Below are 25,563 nucleotides of genomic sequence, written 5' to 3'. Positions count from 1 at the left end.
GGAGCATGAAGAAGAAAGTATGGGACAAGTGTGTCCCATGAATGTGTCCCAAGACAAATGAGAAAAGGGTGGGACAAGTCTTTAATTATGTTGCTGTTTCCCCCGAGGCAGTGTGAAGTGTAGATGGAGTCAATGGTGGGGTGGCTGGCCTGTGTGATGTTGGGTTACATTTACAACTCTCCAATTTCTTGCAGTCTTGGGCAGAGCTGTTCACAAACCAAGCTGTGATGCAACTCAACAGTATACCACATGAGAGATCATTGGTAATATTAATGCAAAGGAACGTGAAGCTCTCAACTATTTCAACTTCTGTTCCAATGATACTGATTGGGCCACATATTCCATCACAACTACTGAAGTCTGAATGGATATTATAGAGTGCCTTGTGCTCATTTAAGTTGGACACAAAATGCTGGAGTAACTCAGTGGGACAGGCAGCGTTTCGGGTCGAAACACTTCTTCAGTCTAGTTTAAGGAATGAATCATTGGCGGACCAGAGCCACTGTTAATACCATAGTGCTTCTTAATGACAAATAAACTAATATTAAAACCTGCAGGAAACTATTAAATAAAACAAGTGGGTTATTAGCTTCATGGCTCCTTGAAGCTTTCACTGTTATGTTCATGAAGTATTAGATAACTTGTTTAAATAAAACACCTTTAAGATTCTTAAAGCCTATTAGATAATTATAAACTAGTTAGTAAAACTTAGATGGTTGGCAATTTAATAGGGTTAATTATGTGGGAGAATATCTGCTCTCAATTTAAAAAATGATGCTTAATCAAGGATTTGTGGAAAAGGAAAAGAAAGTTGATGAGGATCATATATTTGATGTGGCCAATGCTGGATAAAGCAAGAATTTTAACAACGTTCCACAAGACAGTCTGGATAAAATAGTTTTAAAAAATGGGATCCATGGCACACCAGCTCGCTCAATCCAAAGTTTGTTCAGTGGCAGGAAACAAAGTGTAGTTGTTAATGGTTGTTTTTATGATTGGAAACTGTTGCTAGTAAGGACTCGTGTGACATTACTCATGGCATTCGGTTTTTACTGTTAATTATTTAGATTTGAATATAGAGGCGTGTTAAAGAAATTTGCCATTGATACAAAATTGGCTTTGTGTTCGACAATGAGAAGGAAAGATGCAAGAAGTTGTAATGGTTTGATCAGTTGAGCAATACATTGATAAATGTAAAGGGAGATAAATCCCCAGGGCCTGATGGTCTGCATCGCAGAGTACTCAAGGAGGTTGACCTAGAAATCGTGGATGCATTGGTGATTATTTTCCAATGTTCTCTCGACTCTGGATCGGTTCCTGTGGACTGGAGGTTAGCCATTGTAACCCTACTTTTTTGAGAAAGGAGGGAGAGAGAAAACGGGGAATTATAGGCCAGTTAGCCTTACATCGGTAGTGGAGAAGATGCTTGAGTCGCTTGTTAAAGATGTTGTAGCAGCACATTTGGAAAGCAGTGACAGGATCGGCCAAAGTCAGCGTGGATTTATGAAGGGCAATTCATACTTGACTAATCTTCAGGAATTTTTTGAGGATGTAACAAGTAGAATGGATAAGGGAGAGCCAGTGGATGTGGCCTATCTGGACTTTCAAAAAGCCTTTGACAAGTTTCTACACAAGGGATTAGTGTGCAAAATTAGAGCACATGGTATTGGGGGTAGGGTGTTGACATGGATGGAGAACTGGTTTACAGACAGGAAGCAAAGAGTAGGAATTAACGGGTCCTTGTCAGAATGGCAGGCAGTGACCAGTGGGGTGCTGCAAGGCTCGGTGCTGGGACCCCAGTTATTAACAATATATATTAACGATTTAGACGAGAAAATTAAACGTGACATCTCTAAGTTTGTGGATGACACAAAGCTGGGTGGCAGTGAGAGCTGCGATGAGGATGCTATGAGGCTGCAGGGTGATTTGGATAGGTTGGGTGAGTGGGCAGATGCATGGCAGGTGCAGTATAATGTGGATAAATGTGAGGTTGCCCACTTTGGTGGCAAGAACAGGAAGGCAGATTATTATCTGAATGGTGTCAGTTTAGGAAAAGGGTAGGTTCAATGAGGCCTGGGTGTGTTTGTACACCAGTCAGAGAATGTAAGCAAGCAGATACAGCAGGCAGTGAAGAAAGTTAACAGCATGTTGGCCTTCATTGTGAGAGGATTTGAGTTGTTCAGGGCCCTGGTGAGACCTCACCTGGAAATTTGTGTGCAATTTTGGTATCCTAATTTGAGGATGGACATTATTGCTATTGAGGGAGTGCAACGTAGGTTCACCAGGTTAATTCCAGGGATGGCGGGACTGACATATGATGAGAGAATGGGTCAACTGGGCTGGTATTTACTGGAATTTAGAAGGATGAGAGGGTATCTTATAGAAACATAAAATTCTTAAAGGATTGGATAGGCTAGATGCTGGAAAAATGTTCCCATTGTTGGGGGAGTCCAGAACCAAGGGTCACATTTTAAGAATAAGGGGTAGGCCATTTAGGACTGAGATGAGGAAAATCTTCTTCACGCAGAGAGTTGTGAATCTGTGGAATTCTCTGCCACAGAAGACAGTGGAGGCCAATTCTCTGGATGCTTTCAAGAGAGAGTTAGATCGAGCTCTTAAAGACGGCGGAGTCAAGGGATATGGGGAGAAGGCAGGAACGGGGTACTGATTGTGGGTGATCAGCCATGATCACAGTGAATGGCGGTGCTGGCTCGAAGGGCCGAATGGCCTACTCCTGCACCTATTGTCTATTGGTCACGATCCTTCTTCAGACTGAGAGTCAGGGGAGAGGGAAACCAGAGGTATGAAAAGGTACAGCCTTTTCATACCTGGGGTGATCATTGGTCGGCATGCACTCCGTGGGCCAAATGGCATGTTTCCACACCATATCGCTAAACTAACCTGAGGGAAACATCCCAAACACTAGAGTACTATCTGATTCACCACTGCCCCATTGCAGACATTGGACTTTGTCTCTGGAACTGATGTGCTACAATGCTGAGAACTATATTCTGCATTGTATTTTCCCCTTTGCTCTACCCATTGTACTTGATTTGACTTGTTTGGATTCATGGAGAGTTTTGTCTGATCCGAGTGGATACAACATAGAAAAGTACAGCTCAGGAACAGACCCTTTGGCCCAGTCTAGATGCATGGAAAATGTTCCTGATGTTGGGGGAGTCCAGAACCAGGGGGTCACAGTTTAAGAAGAAGAGGTAGGCAGTGGCATACTGAGTCTAAAAACATTGGTTGCCAGGAGACGAAGGGGGCCCACTTGATATAGGGGGCCCACTTCATCAGGGGCCCACGCCATCAGGGCAAGTTGACATCCTGGCCAGTCCGCCACTGGGGGTGGGCCATTTAAGACGGAAATGAGGAATCTGTGGAATTCTCTGTCACAGAAGGCAGTGGAGCCCAATTCACTGGATGTTTTCAAGAGAGAGTTAGATTTAGCTCTTAGGGCTTATGGGCCTGTCCCACTTAGGCAAATTGTTAGGCGACTGCAGGAGACTATGCAGTCACCACATGGTCGCCACATGTTCGCGGGTGGTTGCCGGGGAGTCGCCTTCATGGTCATGAGGAGTTCCCGCATTCTGGGAACTAGTTGCAGCCTCATTATGGTCGCCGTGAATTTTTCAACATGTTGAAAAATTATCGGCGACTAGTATAAAGATGCCATGGAGAGTAGCGAGAATTCTTGAGCCGTAGGTGGTCATCAAGAGGGTTGGCAGGAGGTTAAAGGTTCTTGGAGGTTCTCGTAGGTTGTAGCCGGTGCTGGCCGGTAAATTTAATTGGCTCATTGGGGGGAACAAAAAAAGGTAAGCAGTAGTTTTCAGAATCAAGGATAACCGACTGGTAATGTTAAATGTCTGCCGAGTTTCACAGCTGTGTATCTCTGGCTTCTTAAAAGTTGTCTCCACTCCTTCTCCCCCCTTGTACCCCCCCCCCCCTCTTTTAAAGGACTTACTGTACACTGTGCTTTAGCTGTCTTTTTACAGCGCCAACCTTCCTGTTCATCGCGGTGTGTGTCTGTATCACCTTGGCTTTGCATCATGTGAATATTTTAGACAGCGCTCTCTGCACTTGCCCTATCCCCCGCCTGCATAACGGGTGAAGGTAGTTTGTGTGTGTGTGTGTGCGTGTGTGTGCGTGTGTGTGTGTGTGTGTGTGTGTGTGTCTTTATTTACTTTTTCAAAGTAGATCAATGAAAACAACAACAAAATGAAAGAACCTATTCCAAGGTACCAGCTATATCCGGTGTAGGTACAGCAAGGGAATGACCCTGAAAGGTCAGGTACACTTGCACTAAAGCCGTACAGTGTTTCTATGCTTTCACGCTGAAGTGCACACACATGGAATTATGCAATGCCTTGACACACGCACACACTTTAGGTACTAAATGTTTCTCAATGGTACTGCCTGCTCGCCTTCACAGCAGAACAATTTGTGAATACTGGAGTGAAAATGAACCAGGAGATGATTGTGCTTATAATGTATTTTCAGCATGATCAATGTTTATTTACATTAATGAGTGTGCTTCAAATCTGGTTATTGCCGAGAATGCAGAGGAACACGAAGAACTGCCAGAACAAGTTATTCAAACAGTGACATATTATATCTATTATGCTGCTCTTGTTCTTATGAAAAGAAAACATTTTCACATTATTTCTGTAATTTACCATGTTATGGGTTCTGATTCACTTTCATCTTCTCAAAAAACCTGCGTCATTGGTGTTGTATTTACGTCTTGACTTGAGAAAGATGCACTTCTTTATCCAATTTGGTACATTTTGTGTTATTCCTTCTACAATTGCCTCCGCTGGAATAAACTTATGATCCCATTTGCTGCAGTCTTCAACTATCATATCATTATCCCACTTTGAACAGCGGTTTGTTAGTTGCCGTTGACTCATAAATTTCCATGCAGCTGAGTAATGGTTTGAATCATAACCTTGTTATTCCCTCAGCTATCTCTCTTCCATTCAGATTTAACTAAACTAAACTTTATAATCGTTTGAATCTTCTACACATTAGTCGGGCGGCACAGTGGCGCAGCGGTAGAGTTGTTACCTTACAGCGCTTGCAGCGCCAGAGACCCGAGTTCGATCCCGATTACGGGTGCTGTCTGTACGGAGGTTGTACGTTCTCTCCGTGACTGCATGAGTTTTCTCTGAGATCTTCGGTTTCCTCCCACACTCCAAAGAAGTACAGGTTTGTAGGTTAATTGACTTGGTATAAATGTAAATTGTCCCTAGCATGTGTAGAAAAATGTCAACGTGCGAGGATCGCTGGTCGGCGCTGACTTGATGAGCCGAAGTGCCTGTTTCCGTGCTATATCTCTAAACTAATCTAAACTGGTAATTCAGCAGGAGCATAACCTGTTATGGAATATTTAGTTCTGTAGTTTAGCAAAGTTTTATAAAACTCTCATTATTCAATTTGAACATCGTTGTAATATTTGTTCCTTCAGCAGTGTTTTGACCATTCTTATTTATCCTAGTTCTAACATTTGTTAACGGGTAATATTGTCAGATGGTCATGTGCTTAATATCATTTTTTTCATAATGTATACAATTCAAAATTAAGGGTCCATTATCCGAGACTAGTTAATCATAATTATTGTGCATGCTTTGGCATGACTTGTTAGTTAAAGATTAGCAATTTGTTACAATTTCTGGTGGATAAGATTCAAATGAATTTATAACTTTTGTGCAACTTAATCTTGCTTTCCTTGATGTTCAGAAATTTGCTAGTGTGGTGAATTTATCGTAATTCATTTCAATTAAAAGAATGGCTTTAATGCACACCGGTATTGCATTATTTTGTGCAGACACATTCTCATTATTATTCCTGTAAAGAAAACCATTTCAATGCACCCATTCATTTGGACCAAAGCTTCATAGAAACATAGAAACATAGAAAAATAGGTGAAGGAGTAAGCCATTCGGCCCTTCGAGCCTGCATCGCCATTCGATATGATCATGGCTGATCATCCAACTCAGTATCCCATCCCTGCCTTCTCTCCATACCCCCTGATCCCTTTAGGCACAAGGGCCACATCTAACTCCCTCTTAAATATAGCCAATGAACTGGCCTCAACTACCTCAACTACCAGAGAATTCCACAGATTCCCTCTTATCCTTAAACTGTGACCCCCAGTTCTGGACTTCCCCAACATCGGGAATAATCTTTCTGCATCTAGCCTGTCTAACCCTGTCATTGGGACTGCCTTAAGATGGTGCTGTTCCTATTCTTGCAGTGCAACAGTTGATGTTCACACATTATTATTCATTATAGTCATACAACATGGAAACAGGTTATTTTGCCCAACTCGTCCATCTGATCAAGATGCTCCATCCAAGCTGGTCACATTTACATCTGTTTGCCTCATATCCCTCTGAATCTTTATCCATATCCACATTTATACTTATCCATGTACCTGTCCAAATCTATTTTAAATGTTTTTATTGTATGTTCCTCGTCTAATTCCTCTGGCCAGTCATTCCATATACCCACCACTCTTTGTGTGTGGGTAAAAAAAGATTCTTATTAAGTCTCAACCTGAAACATGTTCAATTCCTTCTCTCCATAGATGCTGCCTCACCCGCTGAGTTTCTCCTCCAGCATTTTTTGTCTACCCTCTTATTAAGTCTTTTCTTCTCACCTTAAACCTATCTCATTGTGGTTGTGATTCCTCTACCCAGTCCATTCACCTTATCTATTCCCCTCATGATTTTGAACACCTCTATAAGATCAGATCCCAGCTCCCTGTGTTACATGGAATAAAGCCCTAGCCTGCCCAATCTCTCTCTTTACTTCAGGCCGCTGAGTTCTGGCAGCATCCTCATAAACCTTCTCTGCACCCTTTCCAGCTTAATGGCATTTTTCAAATAGCAGGGTAACCAAAACTCCAATGCTCCAAATGCAGCCTGATCAACTTCTTGTACAACTGTAACATACTCTCCTAACATCTGTACCCAATTCCCTAGGTGATGAAGGTCACCCTATCTACCTGTGACACTACTTCCAGGGAATTATATACTTGTACTCCTAGATCCCTCTGCTCTATATCACTACGCAGGGTTCTACATTCACTGTGAAGCTCCTGTAATGGTTGAGCTCCCAAAATGCAACACACACTTTTGTGATTTAAAATCCATTAGCCATTGCTCAGTTGTCTTTCACAACTGATCAAGGTACTGCAGTGATTTTTAATAACCATCTTTGCTACCTATGATAACATGTATTTTGGAATAATCTGCAAACTTACTAATCATGCCTTGTACATTCTCATCTGAATTGTTGATATTCTTTAGATGACGAACGCCAATGCGTCCAGCATTGATCCTGAGGCACACTTATAGTCACAGTTCTCCTGTGTGAAAATAAATCTTCCTCCACCACCTTCTGCTTTCAACCATGAAGTTAATTCAGTTTCCCGTTAGCTAGTTCTCCCTGGATCCTATGCAATCTGATCTTCCTACGCAGCCTACCATGCAGAACCTTATTAGAGGCATTGCTGAAGTTTGCATGGTCCATGTCTGTGGCCTTGCATTCATCAACCTTTACTGCTACTTCTTGGGAAACACTCAAAATTGTGAGATACGATCTCCCATGGAAAAAGCCATGCTGATTATCACTAATTAATTCCTGTCCATCCAAATGCATGGACACCATATCTGCCAGAATCCTTTCAAGTAACTTTACCACCACAGACTTTTTAAAAATACACAAAGTGCTGGCATAACTCAGCAGGTCAGGCAGCATCTTTGCAGAACATGGATAGGTGACATTTCAGGTCAGGACCTTTCTTCACATTCAGGGGTCCTACAGACTCCAACGCTATTAACCCGACTCCTTTACTACCACAGATGCTAGACTAACTATGGATGAATCTCAGGTTTTTCTTTGCAGCCCTTCTTAAACAACGGCACAATATTAATGAATCTTTGCCACTTCATTCGTGTCTAAAGATGATAATTGGTATTTCTTTTACACTTTCATTTCCTGTGGCTTGATGTTTAGGTGACCTCGTTTATTTTAGCAAAAGAATCACCCCGTTAATTACTCAGTTATTTCTGAAATACTATTTCTTGCTTGGGGCACTGTTCACTATTAATGATGCCTTTGATTTTGAGAAAATTAGTGTGTTTTATTGTGCTAAATATCACTATACTTGTGAGGACTGGAAGATTCAGCAATATATGTCTCATTGTTTTTTGTCACCATGAATTACATAGGAACTGCACTGCCTCGTAGTAAATGGTGGAATCCCTTCTGCAAAACTGTTCGAAAGATACTGTGGGAATGGCAAATAATGTACTTAAGGCATACGGGTTGGCACATTCAGGCTTTGGGTAGCAGAAAACAGTCCTCGTTTTGATGGTAATTATGATTACAGAACCATATGAAAATGACAGGATCAGAAAAATATAATTGAGTAAGTTGCTTTGAATCTGTTTTGAGCATCTGGCTTTTACTGGACAGACATAAAAATATATTGAATGTTGCATTTGCCAATGTTGATTGGTATTGTGGCTGTTTGAGGATTTCAGATATTAAAAAATCAATATTTCCAGGATATGTTGTGCTCTTGTATCTCATTTTTCAGATTATAATTTCAGGAAACTTGATCTTTTTATGTTGATGTAAATTATGTTTTAATTTATTGTTAAAGCAAAACAAAAACCGTGGAAAATATATACTTTTAATTTTGTTTTAGTTTGCAAGACATATAAAAAAATCTGAAGGACAGAAGACTCCCAAAGTTGAATTGCAAATCTCCATCTACGGGGTCAAAATCCTAGACTCCAAAACAAAAGTAAGTAATTATGTGATTGCTAGCAAAGGTAATAATGTTTAAACTATTATTAAAATAATTAAGGTTATTATCAAGGTAATAGGCAAAGGCAACATGGTTTTGTGAAAAGGAAATAATCATTTACCAGTTTATTGGAATTCTTTAAAGAAACAACATGTAATGTGGTTAAACGAGCTGGTGGATGTACTAGTATTTCTGGAACGCATTTGATAAAATGTCACATCAATAGGGTGGAAAGTAAAAGCTCATGATGCAGGAGGCAACACAGTGTTGATGATAGACACAAAATGCTGGATTAACTCAGCGGGACAAGCAGCATCTCTGAAGAGAAGGAATGGGTGACGCTTTGGGTCGAGACCCTTCCTCAGACTGATTTAAACTAACATCTAAAGTTCTTTCCTGCACACAGTGTTGATGATGATTTGCTGGCTAACAAGAAACAGAGTCTTTTTCTGGTTGGCAAGAAAGAAAAGGCTGTGCTAAAGGCCCCAATTTTTTACAATCTGTGTAGATAACAATACAGATGCTGAAGTGATGGCTGCTTGGTTAGAAAGTACATTGTTTGAATGATAAAGAGGCCATAGAGGGATATTGATAGGCAAATTGATTGGAAAAAGATCTGGCAAAAGAAGTGGAATGTGTTGCGAGATGAAAGGCAACATTTGTGAAAGATTAGATTAATACAGCGAGTAATCAGAATAACTTTTAATCCCATCATTTATTCCAAGGGGAATTGAATACAAAAGTTAAAAATACATGCCTTTATTCACATGGCCACAGTAAGCATTTTTGTCTTGGTTCTTGGTTTCTTGGTCCTCCAAAATATTCCAAATGGAATTTAATCTGGAGGTGGAATTTAATCTGGAGGTGGAATTTAATCTGGAGGTGGAATTTAATCTGGAGGTGGAATTTAAACTGGAGGTTTAATTTAAACTGTTGTCTTTAGTCTTTGAAGGTCATAATAATTCACATTGTAGAATAAATTTAGACAGATTAATCATAATAAATGTCCCTAATTGTAAATGTTCATTCTTTAAGGGAATCTGTACGGCATTACCAATGAGTAAATGTTAAACAGAATTCAATGTTTGTAACTTACCTTCTTTCAACTGTTAAAATTACAAATAATGAAATAACATAATTTTGCTTGCTTTGCAGGAAGTACTACATAATTGCCAATTGCACAGAATATCTTTCTGTGCCGATGACAAAACTGACAAGAAGATATTTACATTTATTTGCAAGGATGCTGAGTCAAATAAGCATATGTGTTACGTATTTGACAGTGAAAAGTGTGTAAGTCTACAAAATAAAGATTTTAGACCGCCCTTCTGAGAAAGTTGCTGTGTTGTACATAATGCTGTGTACAATTCACAGGTCTGATTTAAGATTGTACATTTGAATAATCTGGAGCTGGAGGTGCTTTGATTTCCCTATGACAATGGTTTTTCTAAGTGTAATTGAAAATACACACATTGCACCATGTTTTTCCTTTCAAAAATTATTTGTCTTTTGCAAAAATAAATAGTCCTACCCTTGAAAATTCAGCTGAGGTCATTCCTACTGAATTTGGTTGAGGCTTTTGTTTTTCTGTAGCACCCTTTGAAATGTACCATGACTGTGTTTGTTTTAAAGTGAGAGGCTGCTGGTTGTTTAGCGTTAGAGCTCGGGCATTAGGTTTATTATGAACTTAATCTGCTTTTAGCCAGCTGCCAAAATGCAGTCTTTACTAAAGTTCCCTCTTGTTTTCTATGTAAATATAAGCCTTTTCTGAATGTTACTTTGATGTGCAAATGGTTGGTGAAAGCTAATGCTAGATAAAATACATTTGATGGTGGAAACTAAAACTTTGGCCAGCAGAAGGATCAGCATGGGATTGAAATCATCTATATGATGCTTGCGGTGATAAATTGAATGGTGGGCAGTGCAGCCTCAAGCGAGTGCAGTCCACAGCTGCTTGGGAAATAGTGGAGAGAGAGGACCCAGGGATAACACTGACATTGTTCTCAATAGCTGTGCCAATTGTGCATTGCAAACCCCTTACCTGTTTCTTTCATGCAGGTTGCACAGTTAAGCTACTGTATCAACCTACAAACAAAATAGATGCGTTTTTTCACATAAATGTGGATATGAGTAAGTCATCATAATTTTGTTGCTTCACAGACACTATATTAGGGAACTTTCTTCAAGGGTGGCCCATCTTTGTGAATGTTTTCACATTGACACTATATCTTCCAGATAAGATGGTGGTGGAAAAAAAAGGGGAAAGAACACAAAAGATAAATAGTGAAAAGATGTAATTGTTATGTTGTGCATGATATTGCATCCTGGTCTTTGGGTATTGATCTCTTTTTTGTTCAGAAAATATTGCACAATACCCTTTGAAAAAGCTGGTGGGTGGGTCTGTTGAATCAAAATTAAACATTTTGTTTCCTTGAAATGGTTGTTATGGGCGAGGTTAAAAAAACCAGAACTTAATTCAGTCCAGACCATATAATCGCCTGAGAAGGAAAACTGAATACAAACCAAATAACTTGAGTTACAGTCCCATTTATGTGAAAATATCACGTCTGTTACTTTGTTTTGTACACCATAACCTTCCAGGTTTTCCAACTCTGGGCGGTGGTCAGAAGAAACAAATTGAATAAATCTTGGTATACCAGATATTTCACAATTCAGATAAATAGGACTATACATTAATGTAATCATAACCTCAGGAATCCCAAACCTTTGTACTTCTGAAGTGCAATTTAAAATATCATGTTAAACTCTTCAACAGAAGTAAGAGTATTTTTTCATCTATTTTAGGCTGAAGAAATAACATTGACTATCGGCCAAGCTTTTGACTTGGCCTACAAGAAATTTCTCGAAACTGGAGGAAAAGATGTTGAGACAAGAAAACAGATTGCCAGTTTACAGAAACGAGTGAGTTTTAAATTGTTTCTTTATCCCATTTATTGCACTGGAAAATAGAATATTAGATGGCTCCAAAGGCATTATTTTTTAAATTCTGTTGGGCATGTACTCAGGGCCGGATTTAGATGAAGAGAGGCCCTAAGCTGTTCCACTTGTGAGGCCCCCTCCGCGTTGGTTTTCAGCGCTGGTGGCGAGGCAGCGACCGGACAGCCATGGCGGCCAAATCCCCCATAATTCAAAGCGAGGGAGAAAGTGCCCAGCGCCGATCAGTTGACGTTGCAGTGCGCATGCGCAGGGCAGCCGATGATGTGTTGGCCATGGTTGTGCGCATGTGCAGGGGGGAGGATGTGCAGGCTGCAGCAATGCACATGTGCAAGGCGGCCTGCCGTGCCGGCGGATGAGGAGCGTGTGGAGCCCGGCGGCCCGGACACGGATAGCGGGGGGAGATGGAGATAGAGAGGGGGGCCCGCCCAGAGTTGAACGGTTGAGGTTCAAATGAAATTTGGTTTCTGCAGTCATACAAACAAGAAAAATAACCAAGACACAACATAATTTACACAAACATACATCACAGCGAATTTCCCCCTCACTGTGATGGAAGGCAAAGTCTTATCTCTCCCCTGCTCTCCCCATTCTCCTCCCGATGTCAGAGTCAAAGCCTAGCTTATAGGTAAATCCGGCCCTGCATGTACTACTTCAGTAGTAATTTATAATGCATATGTCTACAGCAATATGTGTTATGCATATAAGCTTGTACACTAGCAATTTCAAATATACCTCATATTCTGCATGGGTAGCTTACAACCCAACCCAACAATTAATTCTCAAATTTTAAGTAACCTCTGCCTAACCCCCTCCCAGTCTCTTTCCCATCCCCTTCCCTCCCCTGTGCCCCACCTCTACTTCCACCTCGTTCAAACCTCCTCCTCCTTCCGCCCCTCCACCCTGCTACTTTCCTCCCTCTGCAATCCATAACTCTTCCAACCTGTGTCATATCTCCTGTTCTTATTTCCAGCCTTTGTTCCAAACATCTGCTTATCACAACCCCCCTCGCCTATGTCAACATGCCTACCATGTTTTGTCCCACTGCTTGCCTTTTCCACCTTTCCTCTCTCCCCCTCCCCATAATATGCCTGAAGAACGGTCTCGACCTGAAACATCACCTATCCATGTTCTCCAGAGATGCTGCCTGGCCCACTGAGTTAATCCAGCATATGTGTCTTGTTGTGTATTAACCAGCATCTGTAGTTCTTTGATGCAAAGTTAAAATACAAAAAATATTTTTAGCAACATTGTGAAATGGATGTCTGTTAATTAAATTCTAAAACTAATGTAATAAACAAATGCGAAATGATTATATTATTTTAGCTGTAAATAGAAGTCAAATGTATGTGTCCAAGTTCCCATTGTTTGCAGATGGATAAAAGGATATTTGGATGTTAAAGTGGAAAATTTTAAACAGAACCAATCTAAACCAAACAGAACCAACCAGCATCTGTAGTTCTTTGATGCAAAGTTAAAATACAAAAAATATTTTTAGCAACATTGTGAAATGGATGTCTGTTAATTAAATTCTAAAACTAATGTAATAAACAAATGCGAAATGATTATATTATTTTAGCTGTAAATAGAAGTCAAATGTATGTGTCCAAGTTCCCATTGTTTGCAGATGGATAAAAGGATATTTGGATGTTAAAGTGGAAAATTTTAAACAGAACCAATCTATCCAAAATATTAACTGTGGTTTATTTCCTAAATCCTGATAATTGCTAACATCTAAATAGTTCCCAGACGTTCTCCACTTTTCTGGCATTCCCACATTTTTCAAATTTGTTTCCATCTTGGGGATACTTTGGGACAGATTATTATCCATAAGTGTAAATCTGACCAAAATGATTATAAACAGGTGTTAATCTCACCAGAATAGAAGTGCACCATCAGCAGTTTGTACTCGCCAGTGAAGTGTTTTGTATAGTTATTAAGAAGCTGTGTAGATGAGTTGAAATTGCCCAATTTGGCATGAAGATTTATGGAATATTAAAGGTCAGCAGGAACTTCCGCAGAAGAGGTCTTAAGACTGTTGATGAAACATGCACCCTTACCATTATCATGCTAGTACACCCAGCTTGTCAGAAATATACAATGAGACTAATTATTCATTTGCTAGAGCATTGGCACGTACTAAAACTACAATAAATTGAATACATTGCCTTTCCTTTCATCTTTTGCGCTGCCATTTTAAATGCAGTTGAACACTTCTGTTGTGAATATTGAGTTTTCAATATGGCAGCTTTCCACAGGGAAAAGTATTTTGGAATTTCAGCATATTATATAGTGTAAAATACTGCAATGCATCAATTATGTTTCAGCTACAGCGGTGCGTGAAAGGGTACACCTCCAAAACACTCATGTACAGTCAGCACAAAGAGTCAAATGAAAGTTCCTGCTTTAGCACATAATTGTGCAGTGCAACTTTTAACAGGAATCTTTTGTTTGTAGGTGCTAATAAAGTGAACAAGAATTTTAAGCAATACATTTCTTCCCCCACGCCCCCCCATCTAAACACATAAAAATCTGCAAACACTTTGAACAAAGTCAAAGCCCTTTAGATTTGAATGATGGTTGATAATTGTGGTGTACACGCTATCATGATTTAATTCTCAACTCCAACTATTTGAGGCAGATTCTGCTATGGCATTATTACTTAGCACGTGCTTAACAAAACCTGTGAGATCCTTCTGGGTCGATTCTGTCAGGTTCAGAGTGGATGCTTTTAGTACATGGAGTGCTCTCGAATGGCCTACCACACATTTCTGGAAGTTAATCCCATGACCTATATGTATACTTGGCCTACATGTTTCCCCTCACTGGCTTTCACAGCTGATGAGAAGCCCAAATATATAACCTAAAAATATCTACCTGAGTGTATCCCAGACTATTATATTCGGCATTGGGTTTCAGCTCAGGTAATTTAGGAAGGAACTGCAGATGCTGGTTTAAACCGAAGATAGACGCAAAAAGCTGGTGTAAAGGGCCTGTCCCACTTTCACGACCTAATTCACAACCTTTTTTACTCGTGGACATTTTTCATCAGGCTAGAAAAATCGCCCCGACCTACTTGATGCCACGAGTACCAACGACTAGCATCATGGCCTACTACGACCTACCTACGACCTCCTACGACCTTGTGACGACCATACTGCGAATATGAGTCAAGGGCAAACTCGGCAGAGGTAGTGACTTGGGTCGTGAAAGTGGGACAGGCCCTTAACTCATCCCGACAGGGAACATCTCTGGAGAGAAGGAATCGGTGACATTTTGGGTCGAGGCTCTTCTTCAGATGATGGGTCTCAACCCGAAATGACACCCATTCCTTCTCGCCAGAGATGCTGCCTGTCCCGCTGAGTTACTCCAGCTTATCGTGTCTGTCTTCAGCTCGGGTAGCTTTGGGCTCTTCTGAAACTGAGGAGGATAATACCACACGCAGCTATAATCCTTAGAGCAGCCAGATACAGATGTTTTCAAATCTGAAGTTGGTCAGGCCACTGCAAACTAATATTTCAAACACTGAAGGACACAGCAAATTCTCTCATAGGAAATGAATTGTTGAGGAAATACTTCCTGCCATGAAGCCGTGCTTAACAACCATCTATGGTAGGGTGACACTTCATTTTGAGTCCTGATTAGTTGAAGGACAAAGTCATTCAACTGTTGTGAGCTGCAATGCCACAGGTATAGTTGAATGAATGTCAGTATTCAAGGACAACATGGCACACTTTTAACCTGTTGCTTAGGGTGAAATATGTGGTTTGCAAATGTATCCTTTCAATATTAACAAAAAATTCTATAGTTCAATATAAGGATATAACATTAATTAGGTTCTCATTGTTGAAATCCATCGCACAGATGAGATTGGCTACTTGACGTGAGTTTTTGCAAGTTTAATTAAGTTGCTTTGCAGTAATTTATGTATGTGCATGAACTGCCACTTGTATCTAAATAGAAATGCAAAATCCAAGAATTACTGCCTTCTCAGACTTAACAGAAGTGTCTGTTGCAGTGTTTTCCATACTTCATGAGATAAAACGCCAGACTTTTTAATAGCTATGTATTTCGAGATTTACCCTGATCTTTGTGCCAGAGTCAGAAGACTATTTTATGCACATGGACATGGTTTAACTTGTAAAACTTCTGTGAAAATAATCATGCACTTTTAAAAATAAAATTGTTTTACAGATTCAGGAACTGGAAACGGAGAATAGTGAATTGAAAAAGAAAGTTCAAGAGCTGGAAATTAAAGTAAATGTCAGTCAAACATCATCGCCAGTAAGTACACAAAATGTAGCAAATTATTTATTTTCATTTATTCTGTATTGAAGGTGCTTAATATTTGGTAATGGGAATTATACAATAGAATAAAGATATTCTAATAAATAAAGTTTCTTTCCAGTGGATTTACAAAAGTTTAATGTTTTTTAAAATTTGTAAATGTTTTCCTCTTCTTCAGATTGCTGTTGATAATAAATTATTAAAATGATGGGTTTATAATTAACATTATACTGTGGCAATGTTTCGATGCAGTTTATTTAAAGTACATTATTAATGTTATTAAATGAATTCACTACTTAATATTGGCAATGCAGTTGTAAAATATTTGTCCTTAATTTAGGTTAATTTAGATGTTTCTGCACATTGATCTTTTAATGAATAATCCAAACAAATATAAAAACTGTCCATTCAGTTCAAGTGATACATGTCCATGTTTGCATCCACTTGAACATCCCCATCACTCCAACCTCCCTACACTGAATTTATTGTCATGTCACTATTCCCTCTCTGCCATTTGCCTATCCAGCCTCTCCTTAGAAGCATCTACACTTGTTATCTCAACAACTCAATGCAAAGAATTCTCACCACCGTGGGTAAAGTTTTTATTTTCCTTGAAGGCTGCTAGGTATTTTCTTGCTGACTGTCTTCTATTGATAACTTCAAGATTTCTGCTTATGCACTAGCAGAAACAGTGTTTCCGTGTCTACTGTTATCATTATGTTTATTAGATTGTATCACAGCCCCTTTTCAAGAGAAAAATATTCTTCATCTAGCATCGATATTCATTCCTGATTACTCCTTCCTACGGTTATGACACTATCCTTGCAAATAAATTTGGCACATTTTCGCGTGGTTCTATATTGAACTGCTCATGTAACTACCAGAATGTGAGGGAAGAAACTGGTTTGCATCATGGACTGGCCAGTGTCTACAACTCTGCAATTTCTCACAGTCTCAGGCAGAGCAGTTGCAGTAACAAACTGTGACGCATCCCAATAGAATGCGTTCTATGGTGCATATGTAGCAATTGTAATGGATTGTTGGAGACAAACCTATTTCCGTACATTTTTAAGGAAATAGAGATGTTGGTGTGTTTTATTGGCCCTGTCAACAATACGGTTGAACCATGTAAAGTTGGTGGTGATATTTATACCAACGAACATGTTTGAAATCTCAAATTAGAACAAAACATTCTAGCACGTCTAGTAGCTGTCTGCAGTGACGTAGGCAATAGAAGACCAGTGGATGGAACTTTTTGCATTTTCAGAGGGATTTCAATGAGATCACACATAGTGGTTGTTGAACAAGGTTAAGCCCCTGTCCCACTTAGGAAACCTGAATGGAAACCTCTGGAGACATTTGGCCCCAACCAAGGTTTCCCACTGTAAAACCCAATGCAGGAAATGGTTAGTTGAAAATACAACATTTTGCATGAATGGAGAGTGTGGTTCCCAGAGGTTTTTGTCAGTCTCCCTACCTGCTACCACTACCTGCAAACTCCAGCAACCACCTGCAACCTCCGGGAACCGCATTGAAACCTTGGGTGGGGCGCAAATTTCCAAAGGTTTCCGTTCAGGTTTTCTAAGTGGGACAGGGGCATTAGGGTATGTAGAATTGGGGGTCAAACATGGGGTGTGGTTTTAAAAATTAATTAGCAGATGTAAAACAGAGCAGGAATGAACAGTTTCTCCTTCGTGTGGCAAACTGTAAATACTAAGATATTGCCATGTTTGCACCGTGGCCACAACTATTCATAATCTGTCAATGGTATGGCTGAGGAGACCAAATGTAACATAAAACATGGAATGTAGAACAGTACACCACAGGAATAGGCCCTTGAAGCCATAATGTCAATATTGAACATGATGCAAGTTAAACTAATCTCCTCTCTCTGCACTTGATCCATATCCATCCATTTTCAAATTTGTTGATGTTGTGAAACTAAGTGGAAAGTTGAATAACAATAGGAGTACAAAGATGATTTTTAAGAGCATGAAAACAGGACGAAAGAGTGGACAACAGCATGACAAAATCCCCATAAAACAAAATGAGATTCATGAATAGAAAGTATTTTCAAATAAATGTTGTTTGAGGATTTTGATTGAAATGTCCAAGATTGTTTGGTTTTGCTGCCTGTCTTTTGACTATGGTTAACATGACAGACAATGATCAAGAATTAACCATGAAACATCAAAGTAGACCTATTCATTTCCAAAGTAGGGAGCATGCTAAGCCTAGTTTATTTCCCTTCAGAAATATATATGTGCCAGTTTATCTATTAGCAGTAATGCTCATTAGCTATAATTAAACATTAGTACTGCATTTTACTTCTGGTGGGGAATTAAATTGCTGAAAAATATCAACATGAATAAATATTGGATGTGATTTAGAGCTATGAATTTCTTGACAAAAGTTGTACTTCACATCAAGAAGCAATTTTAGAAGCTGTGTAGAAAATGTTTATTCGAATTACAGTGCGTTTAGTTTAGTTTTAGTTTAGTTTAGAGATACAGTGCAGAAACAAGCCCTTTAGCCCACCGAGACTGCACCGACCAGGGATCCCTGCACAACACTACCCTACATGCACTAGGGACAATTATACCAAGCCAATTTACCTACAAACCTGTATGTCTTTGGAGTGTGGGAGGAAACTGAAGATCTCGGAGAAAACCACGCGGTCTCGGGGAGAACGTACAAACTCCGTACAGAGAGTATCCGTCGTCGGGATCGAACACGGGTCTTCAAACGCTGTAAGGCAGCAACTCTACCGCTGCGCCACCATGCCGCCCCTTCTTGATTACAGAAGTATAAACTCTTTTGAACACTTCTAAATGCTTTTTTTTTTTTAAATATCTCCAATTTAGAACAACATTTCACAGATATATTTAAAAATGGAAAGATTTTAGAAAGTCTTGTTAAACCACAAAAATAAATGGAAAAGTACATGAAACCTGGAATATAATCTACTGATGAGTTCCCTCCATAAGCAATAGGTATTGGGGAAAGTTTCATAATTCTGCCCAAATTAAAAATAAACATGGATTAGGAAACTTTAAAAGTCAGAAAACACTTTATGTTTGCAACAGCTATGTGGGTGCAAAGGAGTGAACTGTTAAGATTGATGATCAGCCCATGATCCCATTCAATGGTGGAACAGTCTCAAAGGACCACGTGGCCCAGTCCTGCTCCTATTTTCCATGTTACATCAAATACCGGTTCCTTTTCCCTATCTAATTACCAGCTGACCTAGCACATCTGCTTTCCGTGATCAAAATGCAAGGACACCTAGATCTGAATGCATGCCTTTTGCTTCTTGAAATTTGATGTATCTCCTCTCTAAACATAGTCAGTGACCTGGTCATTAAAGTCTTCTGTGGTAGCAAATTCAAGACCTTCCAGACCTTTACCATTCTCAGCAAATAAATGTCTCCTCATCTCAGTCCTGAATCACTTTCACTATGAATTAAGATGATCAACACCTTGTGATAGGCATCATGGCCAATGGAAATATCTTCTCAGCATCCAGCCTGTCTATTCTATCCGGTACAGTTGCATGTTATCAGATTCTTCTAAATACCAGTAAATGTCAACCTAGTGATCTTAATCCCACCTCACACAGCAGTCATGATGCAGGAATTAAATTTCCCATTAATCCCAACCCAAAACATTTTGTATCCATGTTGTCCTGTGATGCTGATTGACTCGTTGAATTACACCAGCACTTTGTGGCTTTTTATGATATTTCAACTGGCTGGTGTGTCTGGAAATAGAGGTTGGCTATTAAGGACAGATATGAGAATAAATATATTCACCCAAAGGGTATTGCTTTTCTGGAATTCTGTGCCCAGTGTATCTGTTGAGACTAAGTCATGGATTATATTGAAGGAAAAGATTGATGAGAATCAGTGCATACAAGACGAGTTCAGGAAAGTGATACTGAGGTAAAAGATCTGGCATAGTTTTATTGAGTTGCAGAATAGGCATATAGAGTAGAATCGTCTATTTCAACTATTATGTTCTAAAGTAATTGTCCAAATTTGCTGGTGTAGAATTGAGCATTGAGGCACAACCTGTAGTATCATGCTATGTATATGACAGAGAACATAGTACACAGCACAATACTGCAGGCTGTGCCCCAATACTCAACTCATTACCAGAGAAAGCCGAGTTGCCATCAATGTTGTGTGGTGATGATAGCAACATTGGCGCTTTGACGATAATTATTACTGCAGATTTGGGCTGTGGTTATGTTGCCATTTATTTCACTTAGTGCCACAAGGTGTCACTATGATAACCTAACAAAATCATTTATGCATTTCAGTCAGTTTTAAACAATTTGTGTTTATTTTCAATCATTTAATGAACTTCAATAAAGTTGCTGCTCAGCATTTCTTAATGTAGGATTAGCATACCAGAGATAACCATCCTGCCAACACTCCTGATACTCATTGTTGCTCCCCAAAATTCAACACTCTTAAAGTAACCCTCGTGAGCTAATTTTATATACTCTATCACAATCACAATATTACTTTATTAGCCAAGTATGTTTTGCAACATATGATGAATTTCATTTGCCAAGTCAGTCATATAAATAAAAAGCAACGGAACACACAATATACATTTTAACATAAACATCCACCACAGTGACTCCTCCATGTTCCTCACTGTGATGGAAGGCAAAAAAACGTTCAAATCTCTTCCCTTCTTTGCTCTACTAGCCTTGGTTTCCTATGGCTAACAAAAACAAACTTCACAATGCATGCTGAAAATATGTTGCATTTCCAATTATACTGCATAAATAAAGAACCAAATTTCGAACAAATGCCGAGAAGGTATTTGCAAAAATATTAAAGGAGCATTTAAATAATTCAAACCCCATTTCAATTAATAGTAAGAACTGTGGGTTTGTGCACTTCTTATGAGGAAACCATAAGGAGTTTTTATTTATTTTTGCTGTAATGGCGTGCACCATAACCAGGGAAGCCTTTCTATTGAACAGATGCTCCACATTTAGAATAACATAATGGTAGAATTATTTTGGAATTGAAAGAACAATTAAAGGGAACAAAATTGAAATGTCTGAATAAACCAATAGGCAATATAATACTGAGTTCTTCCTACTTAGTTGAAATTTAAAACAGTGATTCCTTTTTTGGTTGCTCTACCATTAACCTTGAAAGTGTAAGATATCAATTAGGCAACATAATCATTTTAAATGGAGATATGTTCGTTGAAGTTTTAATATTAATATCCTGATGTATATTCAGCTGGAGAATAAGCAATTTTCCTATTGTTTCTATATACTGTTTACTAAAAATTGTTTTATTGACTATTTGGTCTTTTAATTAACTTTACATTTGATCATCGACAATACTCCTCACTAACACCAAAATAACGTTGATGCTATAAATCTGAAATAAAAACAGAAACTACCGAATATATTCAGCAGGTCAGGCAGCACCTGTGAGGAGAAAAAACAAATTTCCGGTCACAACTAGAATAAATTGAAAACTAAATGTGTTTCAAAGTACAAAGAACAAAAGAAAGGGAGAGAAGCCAAACTGAACATCTGTACTATAATCTGTGGAAAGTTGAAGTACTTTTTCAACAGACTATTCTGAATGCACTTTCATCTTCACTATACTCACAGACTCCTTGCCAAGCAAACCATGTTGTTAACATTATTCTTGTTTTTAAGTCCATACCTATTTTTGTCCTTCCTGCTTCTGCATTCTCTTTGAATTCTATCTTCCCTTATTCTGACCTCTGATGTATCCCCTTTCTGCATTGCTGTTCCTTTGCCAGCCATGCCTCGGCAATGTGTTCTGGAATACCCTCCCTACTCTACTATCAGTTTCTTGATTTATGAATTGATCCTGTAACCTTCCTTTTTTGACCACGTTTTTGTTTGCCTGAGATACAAAGTCATTAAACATACATCAAACTATTAAAGGAGCTTTCTCAATGCAATTAATTTTAATTATAGTTTTAATTGCCGATGCTTGCCAATACAATATGCAGAGGGGCATCAATATGTGGCACTTTAGAGAGGGAAGCTATGCCCTTGAGCTCTTGCACAGGGAGAGACCAGGTACTGATCTTTGCTGCTTGTACTGAAGGGAAAGGAAAACAGAAAGGAAAACTGAATGATTAATTCCTTCATTTTCCAAAATGAAATGATTGGCATTAAATAACGCATTACAGTGTGAATATTTAAAAATGGGCGTGATACTAGTGAATGCCTCCCCGTGGTGCTAGTGAGCAATAGTTCATACTTTTCAGCAAAACTGGCACAGTTTAATAGTGGCTCTAAATCCTCACTTTGCTGTATATTTTCATTTAATTTGAAAGCATGTGCTAACTTTCATTTTCATGGTATTTTGATTCTCCCACCTAAATTTGAGTTCCTGCCCTTAGAATAATAAAAGCTTGAGAAATAACATCTCTTCCAATTACACATTATATATCTCCCTGTATTCAAAATTGATTTACAGAGTCTGAAGAAGGGTTCACCTCTACCCCATTGAGGACATTAGATTTTATCTATGAAACTGATGTGCTACAATGTGTACAAAGAACTGCAGATGCTGGTTTAAATCGAAGGTAGACACAAAATGCTGGAGTAACTCAGCGGGACAAGAAGCATCTCTGGAGAGAAGGAACGGGTGACGTTTCGGGTCGAGACCCTTCTTCAGACTTCAATGCGGGGAACTATATTTTGCACTCTGTATCTTCCCCTTTGCTTTATCTATTGCATTTAAGTTTGACGTATTTATGTATGATATATCTGATCTGTTTAGATAGCATACAAAACAAAGTTTTTCACTGTAACTCAGTACATGTGACAATAATAAACCTAAACTTAAAACTAAATCTAAACATCTTGCTACCTCACTTTTGAAACCCTCGCACTTGACAGCTGTCCCCTTAACAGCAAACAACTCTCCCAATTGACTTTAATTATCCTTCACTATCCTTCTCCTATCCTTCTCTATAACTACTTTAAAACTAATAGAATTGTGGTCACTGGTCTAAGTGCTCCCCTGTCCCACTTGGCCGTCATTTGCGCCTCATTTACTCGTCATATGTAAAATAGGTCGACGCGTCGTGACGCGTGGGGTGCACATGCATTGCGCATGGTGAGGTGTGGAATCGCATGCGGTGGCGCACAGTATCGCGCGGCGCTCCAGGATTTCGTAAAGTAACAAAATCCTCGCGCGCCACCTGCGTGACGTATCGCGTACACACTCTGACGCATTGCCGTCGCACGCTGGCGTCCTGACATCTCACGTGTATCGTGTGGTGATGCATGGTTACGTCACCGTGCGCAACCATGAGTCGCCGTGCGCAGCAGGGTTTTCTAATGACGTTAAGTGCACCAGACAGCATGATGACGCTCATTTGCGCGCGACGTCGTGCGTAACGAAGCGTCGACCTATTTTACATATGACGTTTAATGAGGCGCAAATGATGGCCAAGTGGGACAGGCCCTTAACGCTGCTGTGTTCTTTGACGGCAGGTCCAGTGTTGTGCCTTCTGTATTAGTGGATATATTGGTTGAGGGAGCTTTCTTGCACATTGAACAAATTCTACCAGGTCCAGGCCATGTACATTGTGGGTGATCCACACAATGTGTGTGAAGTTGAAATTGCCCACTGATACTTTGTTATTTTTACAGTTATCTATAATCCCCCAACACATCTGCGCCTCTAATTCGCGCTTACTATTGGGAGGCTTATAATACAGTTCCATTGATGTTCCTGTCCTATTTCTACTCGCATAGCCTCTCTGGACGACCCCCCCCCCCCCCCGAATATCCTTGCTTAGCAATGTATTTATGTCCTCCCTGATAAAAAGGCAACATCCCCCCTTCTCTTCCATGCATCACCATCGTGCCTTTATCATCCGTACCCTGAAATATGGAGTTGCCAATCCTGCCCTTTTCTCAGCCATGTTTCTGTTAAGGCTGCAATATTCCAGTCCTATAAGCCAATCCATGACCTGAGATCATCCACAAATAAATACAGTTTAAACCACCAGTCTTTTCTCTCAATTTATCTTGCGTGCCATGCCCGCTAAGCTCTCTGTGACTGCAGGAGTTTCCCCAAATGTCTTACCTGCTTTCTTCCTGCTCTGGGACCCTCTTCCTTGCCAATCTAGTTTAAATGCTTCTGAGTAGCACCTGCATATCTCCCTCCCAAAATGTTGGTCCCCTTCAATTTCAGGTGAAACCCATCCCACTTGTTCACGTCACCTCTGTCTCAGAAAATATCCCAATGATCCACAAACCTGAACCTCTGCCCTTTGCTCAGCAACATAGTCATCTGGCCTATACTTACAACCTGCTATATAACTAGAACATGCCATGGGAGTAATACTGCCTACAGCTGGTATCTTGCGGCATGTTGTCTGTGTCAGTGACGCCCATGGGAGTTCAGTGTAGTTTGTATAGATTGTACAGATTTTATCCCATTGTAGGGGATGCACAGGTCCTAAATGATTCCCCAATATTTCTAAGGCAGTGAAGGTGGAGGCTGATTAAAATCTGTTCTTCAGACTATGTAACATAGATTTCACTGCACAGAGAAAGGCACTGAGCACAATCCAATAAAAGGATGTTTGGTGACTTGTTATTCCCCAATTCTGTTAAATTTGCCAAAGATGCCAGGAGGCTTTGCTGATTCTCACATTGCATTCTCTGAGGCTAAACTTGCCGATCAAAGTTGAGTTGCAATGGCAGAAGCAATCCACATTTTCCAGAGTTTCATTGTTGGTGCAGATTTTGGGTGGGATGTTAGTTTCCTGTGAGATGACAATTGCTTTACTGATGCTGATTACCATGCAATAGACAACGTATTCATCATCATTGCACTGAATTAGAGATGATCACAGTCTCATTCACAAAGAGAAGATTTCCTTATAGCAAAATAATCCCCAATTGATCACTTCCAAGAGCATGCATTAGAAAAGCAGAATGAAAAGTGGCAAAGTCAGTTGGGGCTATGGCACAAAATTATTTGATGTTATCAACACACAGCACCAAGGAGAGTCACTTGTACATTATTTTCATTCTCTCATGCAATTCCCACGTGAAAAGCTGCATGGATAATAATTCACACTGCAAAAAACGCGCACACACTTCAGTATTCACTACATATAATACATAAAATATTCACAGCCTCATGTTCTGCTGGTTTCATTTGTTAAGAAGAGTGCTGATACTAATTAGTTATGATTAGAAAATAAGAGTAAGACAGAACTGTGAAGAACATTCCCAATGCAGGGCAGCAGAATAGATTGGCCTGTCAAAGTTCGGTGAATTAGATAATTAGCTAGTCACTAAAATCGCTTCTAAATTATTCATCCAAGACCTTACATTGCAAATTATTTTATAATAAATGACCTTAAATGTGATTTATACAGACGGTAAGCTGAAGGTCTTTTTTGTTAAAAAACAATTTTCCACATGCATTCCATTGGAATCATGTTAACATTTC

At 39.6% G+C, this 25,563-nt stretch overlaps 1 protein-coding gene across 6 annotated transcripts in view; it reads left to right on the top strand.

Annotated features, from left to right (window-relative positions):
• The window catches only part of gulp1b (GULP PTB domain containing engulfment adaptor 1b), a 317,776-nt gene that overhangs the window by 258,711 nt on the left and 33,502 nt on the right, over positions 1 to 25,563 (top strand). For 5 of the 6 annotated variants that reach the window (XM_055637816.1, XM_055637817.1, XM_055637818.1 and 2 more), the window contains 4 exons: positions 8,723 to 8,821; positions 9,980 to 10,117; positions 11,630 to 11,746; positions 15,974 to 16,063. In XM_055637816.1, coding sequence (XP_055493791.1) covers positions 8,723 to 8,821; positions 9,980 to 10,117; positions 11,630 to 11,746; positions 15,974 to 16,063 — 444 coding nt within the window. The remainder of the gene's footprint in view (positions 1 to 8,722; positions 8,822 to 9,979; positions 10,118 to 11,629; positions 11,747 to 15,973; positions 16,064 to 25,563) is intronic. The other variant, XM_055637822.1, reaches the window with a different exon arrangement.

The sequence above is a fragment of the Leucoraja erinacea genome, chromosome 7 (assembly GCF_028641065.1).
Source record: "Leucoraja erinacea ecotype New England chromosome 7, Leri_hhj_1, whole genome shotgun sequence".
NCBI classification, from domain to species: domain Eukaryota; kingdom Metazoa; phylum Chordata; class Chondrichthyes; order Rajiformes; family Rajidae; genus Leucoraja; species Leucoraja erinaceus.
This window is presented reverse-complemented; position numbering and strand designations above follow the sequence as displayed.